Raw genomic sequence first — 17,217 nt, 5'->3', positions numbered from 1 at the left:
ATTTTGGTTCCTCTTCTCAGACTAGAGAAAGACTGAATGCCGTAGTAGTTAAAGAAGTATCACCATCATAGGCTCATGAGTTGTGTGAGACCCTGGGGCTAATGTCAGCAATTGTTTGTTGTGGACACTAGTGTTCAGGCAGCTTCTTAGCTGTTCTTTGTTTGATTTCAGTAGGTATCAATCCACTGTCAACAATCTGATCCAATTGAAGGTGGCTATAAAACAAGCATGTATATGAATAATTGTTTGATAAGCCAAAGACATACAACACTACATGGAGTGACACTGTTCTGAGACAGCTCCACCAATGGAGCACCTGGCTATATCCATGTGGTCCTTCCCATCCCATTCTTCTTGCAGGTGTAACGTTGGTGAAGTTTAGTCTGACATATGTGAACAGGAATATTTTAAGGGCAATCAACATGAGATTCCAGTTCAGTGCTCATTATTTGTCTACAGCTCTACAGTTTTCTGTTTCTTCTCCAACCCTGCCTCAACAACTTGTCATTTGCAACTCACAGTTTGGAAGTTGGAGCAGTTGGCTGCTGAGACAGCTTTTTATTTTATACAGGTAAGAATATGGGGGTTGGGGGTCTGAAAACACTCAATGCGAGATTATTAGCATCCTTGTGAAAACAGTGTGGATTAAATATTTGGAACACACACACACACACAGTGGATAAATTAAGAATGAAGGGAATAAAGGTGATGTGACCATTTCTGATAAATGGTATGTTATGTTTTTTGACTGTCCCATTTACCACCAAAATATCTAGACATGAACATATGTGTTCCATATATCTATCAAATGAAGAGGTTTCCACTGACCTCTTGATGTGGCCCTCCACACCTCCCCATTAGATGATGACTATACCAAGGACTACCTTCCCATCTGACTCCACTGGCTAAACTGTGGTAGTGTCCAGAAGGAATCCACCAAGGTGTGTGCTGAGCTAGATAAATTGACTTGACTGTGTTTTAACATGGACGAACATTATTACCCATGCTGTTTGGAGAAACTGTCACACCGTTTTCAGACCACCAAAAGAATCTTGTGTTTGGGTGAGGTAAGGATTGCTGCCTGTCATTTACAAGCACAGATGCATGTTTGTATGGAGTTTTGAATGCCAACCAATTGCTGTTTGTATTACTGACTTTCAGGTAGCAATAGTAAAGTGTTGCAGAATAGTTTAAGAGAACATAAAGAGAGTATGGGTTGCTAAACACCATAAACCATTCTACTCCATTGTAGATCATGAGAAGCATTCCAGGAAGGTTTACATTTACTGTTATAATGAATAATGGCTGTCTAAAACTGAACAAAAGAGACATGCAGACTGTAGTGGAATATTTTACCATTTTTCAATCACATTATGTAAGATACAAAACTTTGTGCAAATATTGCTTCTCCTGCAACATGACATCAGACTTCTTACTGATTGGATGTAACATGCTATTGCCACTTACCAGTCGGCACAATAGTATTCTCTGAGGCCTTGGATAAAAGGATTCCGACCGGCAGTATCCCAGAGCAGACTCTTCAGTTAAATGACATTCTGTATAGTGGCTATTGTTGCAGATTGTGAAGATTTAAGGAAGTCCTAGTTTTCACGATAAGGTTACATTATTGTTTAAAATGAATAGTGTTTATTTTTACTGCTGTCAGTGTTGTATGGCACAGATATTAGGCTTCTTTGATTATCTCTTCAGTATGTTGAAATTTTCACAAGAATGAGTATAAATGCTGTTACTACATTATTTAATAAGCAGAATGAATTTCGGAAGGAAAAAAAAGGGAAATTAAGGAACTGTGAATAGAAAAATAAATCCTTAAGCTATAGGAAAAAGCATTGTGGAATGTTAATGGGAAGAGGAAAGATGGGGCAGGGGGGGGGGGGGGGTTGCATTTGTTTGATAAAGAAAGAGAATTATGTGGGAGAATGGTTAAGGTGCTCATAATGAGTGAGCTCTTAACTTTTGTGTTCTTATAATAAAATGACATAGAGATCAATATGTTTCTCATTTTGGAATTGTAATCTCATTGGGAGCAAGCATGTTCTGAGTATATATTATCTGTTTTCGTATTGAAAGATGGATATCAGTGCCTATACGTTATGTAGAATGTATGTCTCTGTTCTGGTGATGTATTGCCTGTAGATTAGGAGATGAAATTTAAGATTTCTCTCTGCCATAAAATAATCAGTGTAACTAAACTCAGAAGAGACTGTATTTATGTATGCATGCCTAGAACTTTTAAAGTTATTTTCAAAGAATTTTGTAAGTTTGGATTTCATGCCTTATAGAGTTGTAATAAATGGGAAAATTACTTATGAATGTTATGTCAGGTCATATCCAAGCAAAAACTGCTACTGTATGCAAACAAGATAAAATGTAGAACAAACACATTGTGCCAGTGTTTCTTTTCCCTTACCTGTTATTAGAAAAATCTTGAGAAAAATTGCCTCTTTTGCAGAGTGCATTTCTTTATTGCATGTAAAAGGGTTTTTTTTGTATGTAACAGGCATTTGTGTAGGTGTTTTGTGTGACGTGTACTTAATTCTGATGAACTCATTGCCATTAACAGGGAGTAAAGAGGGGGAACAATCTCTACAGGGAGTGAAAAGTAGCCACAATACACCGGTCTTGTGGAGCAACTGCTGGTTGTAGGTATGGCAACAGAAATCCCTGATAATATAAGTTGCGATTTTGTAGACTGAATCTGATATCATTGTAATGGGAGATGAGTAAGGAAGTCCATTGTTTCTGTTAGGTCCTGACAATTTAGCAGAGAAATATCAGTGGTGAGAAGACATAATAATAAATCACCGAAACAGCCTTGCATTTACTTTTTTCATTTAATGCATGGAAGGGTTCATGACAGATGCAGAATATTAGGTGAGTCAACTTGGAATTATTTATAATTTGTTCAGTCTGTGCTTGCTTACTCTAAACAGAAACTGACTGAAAAATAGAGAAAATATTTATTATTATTATATTCTGTTGTTGAGTGTATGCACCATGCTGCATGCTACAGCTTTCAGAGTGATAACAGTGATTAGTATTAATCCTCCTGGAAGCTGTCCCTTTGGCTCTTATCAGCTTAGTGGTGTCAGGATTTATTTCTACTAAAATTAAATTATCACATGCTACATTATTTTTTGTGGGAGAAGCCATTTACTTAAATCACAGTTTTCAACAGAAGGTACAACAGTTTTCCATGTAGGACATTAGAGAAGAAAATGCTTCAAAAGTAATAAAATGCATTTTCCTAGCTTTCTTTCATACAGCTGTGGATCATCAGTAGTATCTGTCCTTTCAGACATGCATGTAAGTTTTTCTTGCTTGTCATCACCAGTCACCACATACGTAATATTTGTAATTTATTGGTTTCATTTATGTAAATGTGTTATTGTCTGCATCATCTCAGTTGTCACAATTTTTATAAACTGTACTTTCTGCAGTTAAGTTTATTTTGAAATTCTAGAAAAAACATGTTGTCGTTAAGTACTTCATTATTATACTTACATTAAATAAAAATTAGAGATTTGTCCAAAAAATGTTTAAAAAGATACCTTGTGTGACATACATGTCATATTTAAGAAATGAAGTCATTTTTTGTTGTTCAATGTTATAGGCTCATGTTTGTGTGGAACAGACTGCAGCAGAGTTACTAGCCCATGGTATGCAGGTGCATGTTGTCGCTGACTGTACATCGTCACGGTCACAAGAAGATCGTTTCCTGGCTCTTCATGTAAGTAGCATCTATTAAAATGCCATTAAAATAGCATCATATTTGCACTTCAAGTAAATACTTTATAAATACTGAAGTGTAATTTAGGAAATCTCCCTCCCTCCCCCCCTCCTCCTCCTCCTCCTCCTCCTCCTCCTCCTCCTCCTCCCCCCCTCCCCCCCCTCCCCTCCTCCCCCCCCTCCCCCCCTCCCCCCCTCCCCCTCCCCTCCCCCCATTTGTGTGTGTGTGTGTGTGTGTGTGTGTGTGTGTGTGTGTGTGTGTGTGTGTGTGTGTTTTTGTTTGTTTGTTTGTTCTGAATTGTTTATAATCGACTACTTAGCTGTGACGTAAGCAATTTAATAATCACCATTTTAATTTTTTTGAATGATAGAAAAACAGAAAAGTGGTTTTGTTCTGAGCTCATGTCAATCTGAGTGTAAAAACAGTGTCTTGAATGATTTGACCCAGACACAAAAAGTCACTCATGTATTTTGAACTTGCCTGGTATTAGACTGCATTCTTTCCTGCCAAATGTGTTTTCTTAGATATGTAGCTTAATGCAGATGAGAAACAACATAGTTTGATATGTGCATCATGTGTGGTACTTGAGCAACCCTTTTTTTTTTTTTTTTTTTTTTTTAACCAAACTGCACAGTCACCAAAATTTGAAAGAAAATGGAGTGGGGCAAAATAGTTGTTTACTAATCCTAATCCTGTGAAAAGAATTGTGAAGAATGAAGCACTTGCCAAAGATGGACTGTGTGGAAACTTGTTTCACTACTGTGATCTTGAAACTTCCTGGCAGATTAAAACTGTGTGCCAGACCGAGAGTCGAACTCGGGACCTTTGCCTTTCGCGGGCAAGTGCTCTACCAACTGAGCTACCCAAGCACGACTCACGCCCCGTCCTCACAGCTTTACTTCAGCCAGTAGCTCGTTTGTGAGGACGGGGCGTGAATCGTGCTTGGGTAGCTCAATTGGTAGAGCACTTTCCCGCAAAAGGCAAAGGTCCCGAGTTTGACTCTCGGTCCTGCACAAAGTTTTAATCTGCCAGGAAGTTTCATATCAGCGCACACTCTGCTGCACAGTGAAAATCTTGTTCTACTGTGACCTTACAAGCATACAACAATACTGAATCTGCACACTTGTGGATCATTCTTACATGTCCAATCTGCCATTATACAGATTTTTTGTCTTCCTGAGATTGGAAGAAATAATGTATGGGCATCGTTTTAAGTCTTAGCCTGTAACTGTATATACCTACTTCAAGAGTTGCTGAATGACTTAAGTTTGTTGAGGGATGAATCTTTGCATACCACTTATATAAACACTATGGCTAAGCCATTTCTCTGCAAGATCCATTCTCTCATGTCTTCTAGTCCAGCAAGGTATGCAGGACAGCTTCTATGAGATCTGGAAAGCAGAAGAGAGACAATGGCAGAAGTGAAGCTATGAGGTCAAGTCATGAGTCGTACCTGGATAGCTCAGTTAATAAGACAATGCCTATTAAAGGAAAAGCTCCGCATTCCATTTCTTGTATGGCTCATAATCTGAAACAATTAAAAAATGTGGGAGAAAAAATACAAACAAAATTACATTGATATAATGGTGGAAGTGAAGTTGTGAGGGTGGGTTGTGAGTCGTGCTTGTGTAGCTCAGTCAATAGAGCACTTGCACGCAAAAGGCGAAGGTCTAGAGTTCGAGTCCCTGTCCAGCACACAGTTTTAATCTGCCAGGAAGTTTCAGTTACAGCATGTTGAGGTGATAGGTAGGACAAAATTTGTTGGAGTTGTTCAGAACCATAGAGATGAAGCAGATTTTTATTTGAATATTTTTCTGGCCTTTTAGCAGTAGTCTCAGTTCGTGCAAGGTATTTCATGTTAAAAAGTACATAGTGCAGTAAATCCCACTTTTACACTTTTCAAGAGACTTTAAAAATTTGTGAAAAATGCAGGAAAATGTAATATATGGGAAATAGCTTTTTAAGCAGAAGAAGTTACGTGTAGAATTCTCCACCACCCCCCCCCCCCCCCCCCTCCTGCATTTTCTTAGTTTTTGTATGATATATTTACATAATAGGCATGAAAATATTTGCCAGGGACTCATTTACTATCTAATAAAGGTCATCTGAATTTTGTACTATGTTTAGCCACTGATGTGACATTTACTAACACTTTTGTATAACAAATGCGACTAAAAATTATGTATTTTGGAGAAAGCAAACTCGGCACCCACCTTGCTGATTTATGTATTTGTGAAGTAAAGGTGCCGTATTTTTTGTAGACTGCAAATATAAATTTTGCAGTCTACAGAAAATGCGGTTCAGGTGTACACTGCATTAAAGAGCTCTCCTAAATGCATCATTTTTATTGTAACTTGTCCAGCAAAATTGACGTCAGTGGATGAACACTGTATGCTGAACATATCAAGCAGTTTGCAGTTTTGTAAGGGAAAGTGCATGAAATATTGTAAAGTGCATTAAATATGGCACTACACTATGGATCAATCTGTCACCACAGTCTTTATTTGACATTCACTGGCTTTGCAAACTTGTAACAAAGTTGTAACCTTGAAATCAACCCAGACGTCTGGCTATGGTACAGATCAGTTTGTCACAACAGCCAAGATTCCAGGGGAGGGTACCATTTCACACTTCAGCCTTTTAAGCACACGCTTAATAAAACATTAATAAGCTGTTTTATTTGTTATACTGATCTTTAATTTGAATGGTCTTACATAAATGTGACACAGTGAACAAATTGATCCAATATTATGTGTTGGACAAGGGAAAGATATGGCATCTACATCTTCAGCAGAAATATATATTTTTTATTGTCTTCATTGCTGCATTTACAACTGCAGTTGAGGGAACCCCACTGTCATCAACACTATCACTTCCTACACTGTCATCATTTTCTTGTATGTGAAGCCAATCACATCTTCCGCAGATGCACTTTCATTTGTTACAACATTGTCATCAACATGTAGGAAATCTTGCAGTGGATACTCCAACTGCAGCTTTTCTCACAGTGAAGCGAGCAGAGTTTCAGTGTCATCATTATTACTCTTAGCTGGTGTGTCAGATCCATTTCCTTTGACTGCTGTGTCAGATCCATTTCCTTCATCTGCTTGAATGACTACTGCTTTTCACAAGCAGTTGGACATGGTTGACTCCTTCACCTCTGTCCATGCCTTGGAAATATAGTGCAAAAAGGAGGCTTCCAACAAAATTATTGCCTTCTTCATAATGGCTTTCCTGCGGTAAACTTTAAAGACATGGATAATACCCAAATCCAAAGGCTGCAATTTGCTTGTGCAATTCAATTTAGGAAACTTCAACTGTGCATTAAATAAGCTTTTATTTTTTGGATGTGCAGGTCAACAATCCACAAACGAGAGAATTCTCGCAACATGGCTATGCAGTTGCTTCTCGAATAATTCCAATGTCATCCGCACTTTATTGGCACAGTAGTTTCTTGGCAGTATTTTTGTATTTTCTTAACAGCATAGTTCTCTGATTTGCCAACCACGAACAGTTTAATTTTTTCTGAGCCATCAGTGTTTGTACCTAACATTACTGTCAGGAAAACTTTATTGTGTTTCCCTGCATGGCAGTTTTTGTTTTGTAATCTGCCTTTATGCGATTCACTAAAAGTTTTTATATTTACCCTGTTTCCTTTGTCATATACGGTTTTGTACACAAGATTGTACTGCTTCTTGAACCTTTCAATCTACCCTTTAGATGTGGAGAAGTTCTCGATTCCAAGCACACTGACCACATTCAGTGCCCTTTTTGCACAACTTACCCTGTTCATGGGGTGTTCCAGGCACTTGCTGTCTGAAACAAGTTCTTTGTAATTTCTTTCAGTTCTGCATAATTAGAATAACTGGCATATTTCATGTTTTTGGAATTTGGCCCACTGGTACTTGCGCTTTCCAAAATAGTCTTTGTTTTTAATGATAGTGTCCAGCATAGACACAGGTATTCTTAAACTCTGTGTTAGTGCAACACGTGTTCTGTGATTAACTTCAACTCTTTTGAGAATTTTTACTCTCTCTTCCATCAAAAGGGTTTTCGTGTGAGCGACACTACACAGTACAAACAATTAACTTTTGGCATGGCAATTAACAAACAATAATATAAGGATACTACTTGTTGTATAGCACACAGTATTGAAAGCTAAGGTTGGTAGTAACAAGAAACAAATGAATGTTCATCAGGAGTCACACCTTCCTCCGACTTCTATTGAAGCAATTCCTCCCATCAGCTACCACACCAAGTAGAGCTTGGCAGCAACAGGAGACAAAGCACAAATTGTTCTGACTTGAACTGATTCTGACCTGCTGAGTAGAGCATCTAGGTGTCAAAAATGTTGACTGTGTAACATTTGTAAACACTACTTGAAGGTCAGTGCCATGCCAGCATCATTTTATGTCAATTACTTCAGTTATTTTCTTCATGAACATTGTTTCATAAAGAATAACTCACCAGAAAACTGCAATTATGCCAAAAATGGCTGTGAATAAACATTGTGTACACAAGAAATTTGACAGGCGTGATAAACTATTTTGTAAACATGTGGAAAGACGTTAATTCCGAGAATGTAAAAGTGGGTTATCTTTGTGTAATATTGTGGTTTGTTTTCTGTCATGCATGTGCTATTTTCTTCTTTATTCTCTCTCTCTTCAATTTAGTTATTTGCATGTTCCATCTATCATAATTGCAATCTATCACTATGATTTGAAATGAAATGAGCCAGGTTTACAATAATTCATAAAAATATTTTGCAATAAAGTAGGGAATCTTAATGAAATCTCCACTGCTATGTCAAAGTGTGTTTCTTGATTGAATTTTCAGTGGTAATAGTGAATCTACATTATTCTCATCTTTTAGTTTACACATTTTGAGCCACAAGAGATGATCGAGAAGGTAAACTTCTTTGCCAAGATCACCAATAGTAACCTTTATTCTTGATGAATGATTTTGTTAATCAGTATTACCGTCTTCAGATCCGGAAGGCATTTATACAGTGCAACTATATACAAAACAACTGTAATGTATGATATTATGATATCAGGTAAAAAAAAAAGAAAAGAAAAAGGAAGTACGGCATACCTTGACACACAGGTTATTGCAGATTTCTTAAAATATCAGTAAAATTGCTCTTTCTCATGAATTAGCAATTATGTAAGACTACAAGACAGATGAATCAGCATATCAAAATTAAAACAACTGTATACACAGTTATTCACCACATACACATCTGTCTCGTATCACCCACTTTGGAGCACATCATTGGAGCCAGGGCACTGCCAAGCTGGTAGGCAGTGACCAGTAAAGGACAGACATTGGCAATTACATCCACAGGTGCTGGAAGTTCACCCATATGTCTTCCTGCTGTACTTCCAGCATCACATGTCGAGTTCGCGGACACCCATCACTTCCCAGTACTCCCATGTGCCCTGCCTCCCATCTGTGTCAACTGCGGAGAGCACCATTCGCCTTGCTCGCCAGACTGCAGCATTCTCCAGAAAGAAAGGAAAATCATGGAGTACAAGATCCTGGACTGACTGACGTATACTGAGGCTAAGAGAAAATTTGAATGCCTGCATCCTGTGTATATGCCATCGTCTTACGCCGCCGCTTCAACAGTTCAGGCATCATCAGCTCCACCAACTCCAGTCACCTTTCAGAGCCCGAAGACTACACCTGCCCCCTTGATGCTGGGGGGCATTTCCCTCCCTGTTACTCCTGCACCACCTACTTCAAGATCTACACCTCCCCCCCCCCCTCCCCCCCCCCCCCCCCCCCCAAACCATCGGCGACGTCCATCCCCACTTCTAAGCCAGAGAAGCGTAAGTCTTCTTCAGCTTCTCTTGCTAGGAAGGGTTCCCTTGGGTCACTCCATTCCCAGGTTTCTGCTAGTGGGAAAGATGACATCCACCACTGGCTGAAGAGCCCAAAAGCAGCTGGTCATAGGGCATGGCTCATCCTCAATCCCAGAGACTGAGCCAGTGTAGTCCTCCCAGCCAGGGGGAAACCCAAGGAGCAGCAAGAGAAATCAAAAAATAAGACCTCTAACACCAAGGAAATTGCAGTGCCACCCACACCATCGCTACCTACAAGCTCTGTGTCTGAGGATGGCTTGGAGATTTTGGCATCCGCTGAAGACCTAGATCTCACCAGACCCTCAGATACAATGGTTATAGACTGCTCAGGCAATAAGATGATGGCAGCAGGTGACTCTGAGGCGTAAACTACCTCATTGAATGTTCCATGCCTTCCCAATCTCACGATGATGTCATCCTCTTGTGGAATTGCGACGATTTTTTCCACTGCCTGTCTGAGCTACGGCAACTGTTAAGCTTTACACCTGCTATCTGCATTGCCCTCCAGGAAACCTGGTTCCCGGCAATGCGGATCCCTGCCCTTCGCGGCTATGGGGATATTACAGGAGCCATAGCGACTATAATCGAGTGTGAGGTGGAGTTTGCGTTTATGTCCTAAACTCAGTCTGCAGTGAACCTGTGCCCCTTCAAAGCCCTCTTGAAGCTGTGGCTGTCAGAATAAGGACTACACAGGAAATAACTGTTTGCAATGTTTATCTTCCTCTAGATGGTGCATTACCCCTGAATATACTAGCTGCACTGATTGATCAACTCCCCAACTAAACCTTTCCTACTTTTGGGAGATTTTAATGCTCGTAACCCCTTGTGGGGTGGCACCGTGCTTACTGGCCGAGACAGCTCGACCTCTGCTTCTTAAATACTGGGGCCGCCACACATTTCAGTGTGGCTCATGGTAGTTGCTCGGCCATTGATTTATCACTTTGCATCCCAGGACTTGTCCCATCTGTCCACTGGAGAGCACATGAAGACCTGTGTGGTAGTGACCACTTCCCCATCTTCCTGTCACTGCCCCAGCGTCAGGTCTAAGGACGCCTGCCCAGATGGGCTTTAAACAAGGCGGACTGGGAAACTTTCACATCTGCTGTCACCGTTGAATCTCGCCCACATGGTAACATCGATGTGATGGTTGAGCAGATGACTGCAATAATTGTTTCTGTGGTGGAAAACCCAATCCCTCACTCTTTAGGGTGCCTGAGGCGTAAGCCAGTCCCTTAGTGGTTCCCGGAAATCGCTGAAGCAATTAAGGAATGTCAGTGAGCTCTACAGCAGCATAAGTGGCACCCTTCCCTGGAGCACCTCATAGCCTTTCCATGGCTCCATGCCCGTGTTTGCCAACTTACCAAATGACGGAAGCAGGAGTGTTTGGAGAGATACGTCTCGACCATTGGGTGCCATACGTCACCTTCCAAAGTCTGGGCAAAGATTAAACGTTTTTTTGGGTGCCAGACCCCAATAGGTGTTACCATAAATGGCTTGTTATATACTGACGCTAACTTGATTGCCGAGCACTTTGCTCGAGCCTCTGCATAGGAGAATTACCCCCCAGCCTTTCGTCTCATGCCACAGTGAATCCTGTAACACCCCATTTACAGAGTGAGAGCTCCTCAATGGCCTTGCACATTGCCCCGACACAACTCCGGTGCCTGATCGGATCCTCAGCCAGATGATTAAACATCTCTCATCTGACTACAAGCGACATCTCCTCATCATATTTAACCGGATCTGGTGCGATGGCGTCTTTCCTTCGCAGTGGCAGGAGAGCACGATCATTCTGGTGCTCAAACCCGATAAAAACCCGCTTGATGTGGATAGCTATCGGCCCATCAGCCACACCAACATTGTTTGTAAGCTGCTGGAATGTATGGTACGTCGGCGGTTGGGTTGGGTCCTGGGGTCACGTGGCCTACTGGCTCCATGTTAGGGCGGCTTCCGCCATGGTCGCTCTACCACTGATTACCTTGTGTTGCTAGAGTCTGCCATCCGAATAGCCTTTTCCAGGCGTAAACACCCAGTCGCTGTCTTCTTTGATTTATGAAAAGCGTATGACATGACCTGGTGACATCATATCCTTTCCACATTGTATGAGTGAGGTCTCCGGGCCCGCTCCCGATTTTTATCCAAAATTTCCTGTCGCTCCATACTTTTCCATGTCCAAATTGGTGCCTCCCATAATTCCATCCATATCCAGGGGAATCGAGTCCCACAGGGCTCTGTATTGAGTGTCTCTCCATTTTTAGTGTCCATTAACACTCTAGCAGCAGCTGTAGGGCCCTCCGTCTCACCTTCTCTGTATGCTGATGACTTCTGCATTTCGTACTGCTGCTCCAGTACTGGTGTTGCTGAGCATCACCTACAGGGAGCCATCCACAAGACACAGTCATGGGCTCTAGCCCATGGCTTGCAGTTTTGAGCTGCAAAGTCGTGTGTCATGCACTTCTGTCGGCATTGTTATGTTCATCTGGACACAGAACTTTACGTTCATGACGATCCACTCACTGTAGTGGAGACATATTGATTCTTAGGACTGGTTTTCGATGCCTAATTGACTTGGCTTCCTCATCTTCGTCAGCTTAAGCAGGAGTGCTGGCAGCACCTCAATGCCCTCCGTTGCCTGAGCAACCCCAATTGGGGTGCAGATCACTCTATGCTCCTGCGGCTCTACAGAGCCCTTGTCCAATCCCGAAATGACTGGGAGTCTGGTTTATGATTTGGCAGCACCGTCAGTTTTGCATTACTCGACCTTGTGCACCACTGCAGGGTTTGACTAGCGACAGGAGCTTTTAGGATGAATCTGGTGACCAGCATACTGTTGGAGGCTGGTGTCCCTCCGTTGCAAATCAGATGTGCACAACTGCTCGCCAGTTACATAGCACACATTCATAGTTTTCCTGAGCATCCGAATTACTGTCTCCTTTTCCTGCTCACAGCAGTCCATCTCCTGCATCAGTGGCCTAGGTCAGGGCTAACAATTGCAGTTCGCATGTGGTCTCTTCTCTCTGAACTGGAGTCCTCTTTACCACATCTGTTTGCGGTCCATTCACGTACACCTCCATGATGAATGCCCCGGCTGCAGCTTCGTCTGGAACTTTCACGTGGCCCTAAGGACTCTGTTAACCCAGCAGCTCTCCGCTGTCACTTCCTCTCGATTCTTGACGTCCATGGCTCAGAAGTCATTTACACCAACGTCTCGATGGCTGATGGTCGCGTTGGCTTTGCCTACGTTCACGGCAGCCGCATTGAATAACATTCCTTACCCAATGGCTGCAGCGTATTCACTCCACAGCTGGTGGCCATTTTTCGTGCACTTCAGTATCTCTGTTCATGCCCTGGGGAGTCTTTTCTTTTATGTACTGACTCCTTGAGCAGTCTGAAAACTATCGACCAGTGCTACCATCATCATCCTTTGGTAGCGTCCATCCACGAGTCCATGTATGCCCTGGAACGGCCCAGTCGTTCAGTGGTGTTCATCTGAACCCATGGACACGTCGGAATCCCAGGAAATGAATATGCCGACAGGATGGCCAAACAGGCTACATGGAAACCACTTCTGGAGATGGGCATCGCCATACCTGATTTGCGTTTGTTATTATGTCGCAAGGTTTTTCAGTTTTGGTAGACGGAATGGCAAAATCTCAGTACACACAACAAACTGTGAGCAGTTAAGGAGACAACAAATGTGTGGAAGTCCTCAATGAGAACCTCTCGCAGGGACTCCGTGGTTCTCTACTGGCTCCGCATTGGCCATGCCTGGGCGACCCGTGGCTATCTCCTGTGCTGTGAAGACCTACCTCAGTGTCAGTGTGGCACCTGGTTGATAGTGGCCCATATTCTGGTGCCCTGTCCCACTTTGACAGCCCAGGGTCGAAATCTTGGATTACCGGACTCGTTACCGCTAATTTTATCTGACAATGCCTCATTGGCTGATTTAGTCTTACGTTTTATTCATGAGAATGGATTTTGTTGTTTGATCCAAGTTTTAGCGCATGTCCGTTGTCCGTCTGTGTCCTCCACCCTAGTGCTTTTAGGGTGGAAGTTTTAATGTGTTGCAGAGTGGTTGGCTTTTCCTTTTTAATTTCGTGGTCGGCCAACCACTGTAATCTGCTTTCTTGTTTTACTCTCTTCTAACTGTTTCTTGCATCTTTCTGTTGTTTGCTTTTCCTCTTTTGTTCCTTTTAGTTTTCGTTGCCTTTCCTTCATTCTTGTGGTCTTTCCTTTCTTTCTGTTTGGTGTTATATGTTTCGTCTGTTTTATTCTCACATTTGTGGCATTGTTTTATTAGGAACAAGGGACTGATGACCTCATAGTTAGGTCCCTGTCCCCCCCTCTTTTAAACAAACCTACCTATCTACTTACCAGTAGCCTTTACTGGTCACTGCCTGCCAGTCTTGCAGTGCCCTGGCGGCAGTGATGTGCTCCCTTGTGATTGATATAAGACAGATGTGTGTGGTGAATAACTGTGTATATAGTTGTTTTAATTCTGACGTGCTGATGTATCAAGCTTCTAGTCTGTTACATGCCTGCCAATTCATGAGAAATAGCACTTTCACCGTTCTTTTAAGAAATATGAAATATTTGTTGTAATTTTTTTTCTTTTACACTGTACCTGATCATGCATATTACAATTGTTTTCTATATAGTCATATAAATGCTTTGCAGATCTGAAGGTGGTAACACTGATTACTGAAACCATTTATTGAGAGTAAAAGTTATTATTAATGATCTCGGCAAAGGAGTTTATCTTCTCTAATGTATTCTCACCTCTTTTATTGTCAAAGTTAATGTGTACTGTATCACTGTTTGCACTTCAGCTGGTGTTTATCATACTGAAACATTTTGCTTTGAGTAAATTGCGTTTTATATTTGAATGTTTGAAATTTTGTGAATGAATGTGATTTTAATTCATAAATGACTGTAAGGTTCAAATTAATGATCTTGTATTTTTCATTAAATACAACTGAATTTATTTTGGTTTCCTTTAGAGAATGAGTCAGATGGGTTGTTACATCACCACCAGTGAAACAGTTATATTCAAATTGCTTGGTGATAAGAACCACCCTAAGTTTGCTGAAATAAGGCCATTGATCAAAACTCCATCACCACCAACAGGATTGGTTAATTACTCTAAAATGTAAGCATTAAGATAATCTATATTTGCCTCAACATTTCTCTTAATAGTGTTGAGAGAAACATCTTTTGTTTCATTGAAATACACATGGTTTGTTGGATATTATTTGTTGTTAATTAAATATTTAAACTTCTTAAAATAGTTTAATTGTGTGAAAATTCTTCCTGATTGTTCATTCAATTTTTTAGGTGTAACTAATATATCTACTGAAGGGGCACTACTGCTTTTTATTAAATTCTTGTCATGTGTGGATTCCAGAAATATTTGGGTAGAGGGAAATCAGTAAAAAATTATGGAACAAGTTGATGTTCTTGTACTTGGTGAGAATACATTGATGCATGCAATTTGATTATCTGTTGTTATTTAACAAGATTGTGCTGTGATAATTGTAACATAATTGGTATCTTCAGTAAAAAACACCTAATTCAACTCATTTACAGGGAGGGTAAGGACATGATCACATAGAAGAAAAGAAAAAGCAGAAAAGGAAATGTCATTGAATTTAACTGCATTCATTATCAGTCATTCTGACTGAAATGTTAACCAGTGCTAATAAGTTATCCTTATTGCACCTACTCAATGTTTTTCCATGTCAAGTATTTCATTTCGTTTTTAACTACCACATTATAGACTTAAGTTTTGTATGAAAATATGATTTCGTAAACTCATATCAGATTGTCAATCATTCTCCTTTTTATTGTAGACAGATACAGAACATAGTTTCTGGCCACTATTTAGTAATTGTGTTATCAGATGTTGTGTAGTTTGTATGATTTTGCCACAAATATATGCAATTAAACCTGCATTAGCTATCATTATATAACTGAAGTTACAAGTGAATTCAACATAATACAAATTTTGATTATGTTGTCTTCAATATTGTCCTTTCTTAAAAAATAATTTGTATTAGTGACTTTTGTAAACAGTTTGGGGAAGCTCACAGTACAGATTAATTTCCAGTGAGAAATATACCCAATTTTCTCCATGCAATGCAGCTTGTTTTAAAAATAAACAGTGATGGTGATGGATTTAACATTGATTGTTCATGTATCTTGAAAGATACTGATTTATAATTGCAGCAGCCATAAAATGGTTTGTGTTATTTGATCAGTTAATAAGTGCAAGTAAATATTGTGTAATAATAAATTATATCATGGAATTAAGATATTACAACAGTGGTGGTATATTTTATTTTGTTCAAGTTAGTATCAGGACAAGAAAGATTAAGACAATGGAGAACGAGTAATATTATTCAATGTCTCAATGTAATTTGATGTTATTTCATAGATGTGTGGTGTATTCTCAGTGGTGCTTAAATTAAGTGTTCTACACAGTTACAAGAATAACTTTGGCTCATTGTTATATTACACACCTGCATGTGAGAAAATAATGTAAAAAATTGCATTGAAATATTAAGCTAAATTTTTTTTTTAATAATTTGATACAGAAATGTAAAATACTTGATGAAAAATAAATTTAACTTCATTTAATGGGCATTACAAAGTATACAAAGAAAAATTCCTTTTGTAGATTTCAGATATGAGACAGAGCTAAGAATAGAAATATGATTTACCAGAAGAGCATGTCATTTCAATGCTGGTTGTGTTGTTCCACATTAAAATCAGACATTACAAGGATCACAAATGAATTGGAGCATCAACATACACATTAAGAATAGAAGTTATAAAATTAGTAATGATGAAAACATCAAGCAAACATCCACATTTGCTGAGGTGGCTAAGTAACTCACAGAATGGCAAACTGATGCCGAAGGCTTTTTTTTGTTTAGATTGATATTTGTACCTCCCAAAGACAACACAAAAAATGCAAAAGGAATAATAGTTTTGTGTGTGTGTGTGTGTGTGTGTGTGTGTGTGTGTGTGTGTGTGTGTGTCTTTAAGTATGTAGAGTACCTTTTCCAATCTTTCATTTTTTGCTGGTTACCTGTTTATATGAGCAGCTTTGCTCTCAAATGATTTAAGAGTTTTGAATGTTCATTGTAAGGCTTGTTTGTATTATTTAAGTAATTAAAAAAAATTCTTCAGAAATTATTTTCTGGGATTTCCTGCCCTCTGCCATTTGCAACTAGTTACTGCTGGAATAGTCCACACCAGGGAATGAAATGATTCATATTCATGAAAAATAAACAAATAAAGCACACATAAATCTGCATATTTGTTTTAATGGAGTATTGTGTAAGTAACTATTGATGTATTATAGGTGATATGCTTCTGCACTTCGTAAGCCTGATGTCTGGCTCATCCAGCAAGCTACTGAGGAGGGCATTATATGTTAGCATGAAAAGCGAGACATGGCCTGACTTGACATTTTCCATGCATACAAAGCATTCAGAGAAATGTAAATCATGCCAAATGGTAGAAAAAGGATAGAGCACTCTGAGTACTTTACTTGCAATGGGAGTAATGGGGTTTAAATACCCATACATGTTGAAT

The 17,217-nt window shown here is 39.9% G+C and overlaps 1 protein-coding gene across 3 annotated transcripts in view; it reads left to right on the top strand.

Moving 5' to 3' along the window:
• The window catches only part of LOC124721765 (isochorismatase domain-containing protein 1-like), a 37,580-nt gene extending 22,335 nt beyond the window's left edge, over positions 1 to 15,245 (top strand). The window contains exons 3-6 of one of the 3 annotated variants that reach the window (XR_007006392.1): positions 3,635 to 3,751; positions 14,619 to 14,767; positions 14,953 to 15,084; positions 15,205 to 15,245. Coding sequence is in view for 2 of the 3 variants with exons in the window: in XM_047246875.1 (XP_047102831.1) it covers positions 3,635 to 3,751; positions 14,619 to 14,767; positions 15,205 to 15,229 (291 nt within the window). In the remaining variant the exon portion in view is untranslated. Of the gene's footprint in view, positions 1 to 3,634; positions 3,752 to 14,618; positions 14,768 to 14,952 lie in introns of all 3 variants that reach the window. The other 2 variants (XM_047246875.1, XM_047246876.1) reach the window with 2 other exon arrangements.
• Positions 15,246 to 17,217: the final 1,972 nt, after the last annotated feature.

Source organism: Schistocerca piceifrons, chromosome X, assembly GCF_021461385.2.
Source record: "Schistocerca piceifrons isolate TAMUIC-IGC-003096 chromosome X, iqSchPice1.1, whole genome shotgun sequence".
NCBI lineage: Eukaryota > Metazoa > Arthropoda > Insecta > Orthoptera > Acrididae > Schistocerca > Schistocerca piceifrons.
Note: the sequence above shows the minus strand (reverse complement) of the source record. Positions and strands in the feature narration are given on the sequence as shown.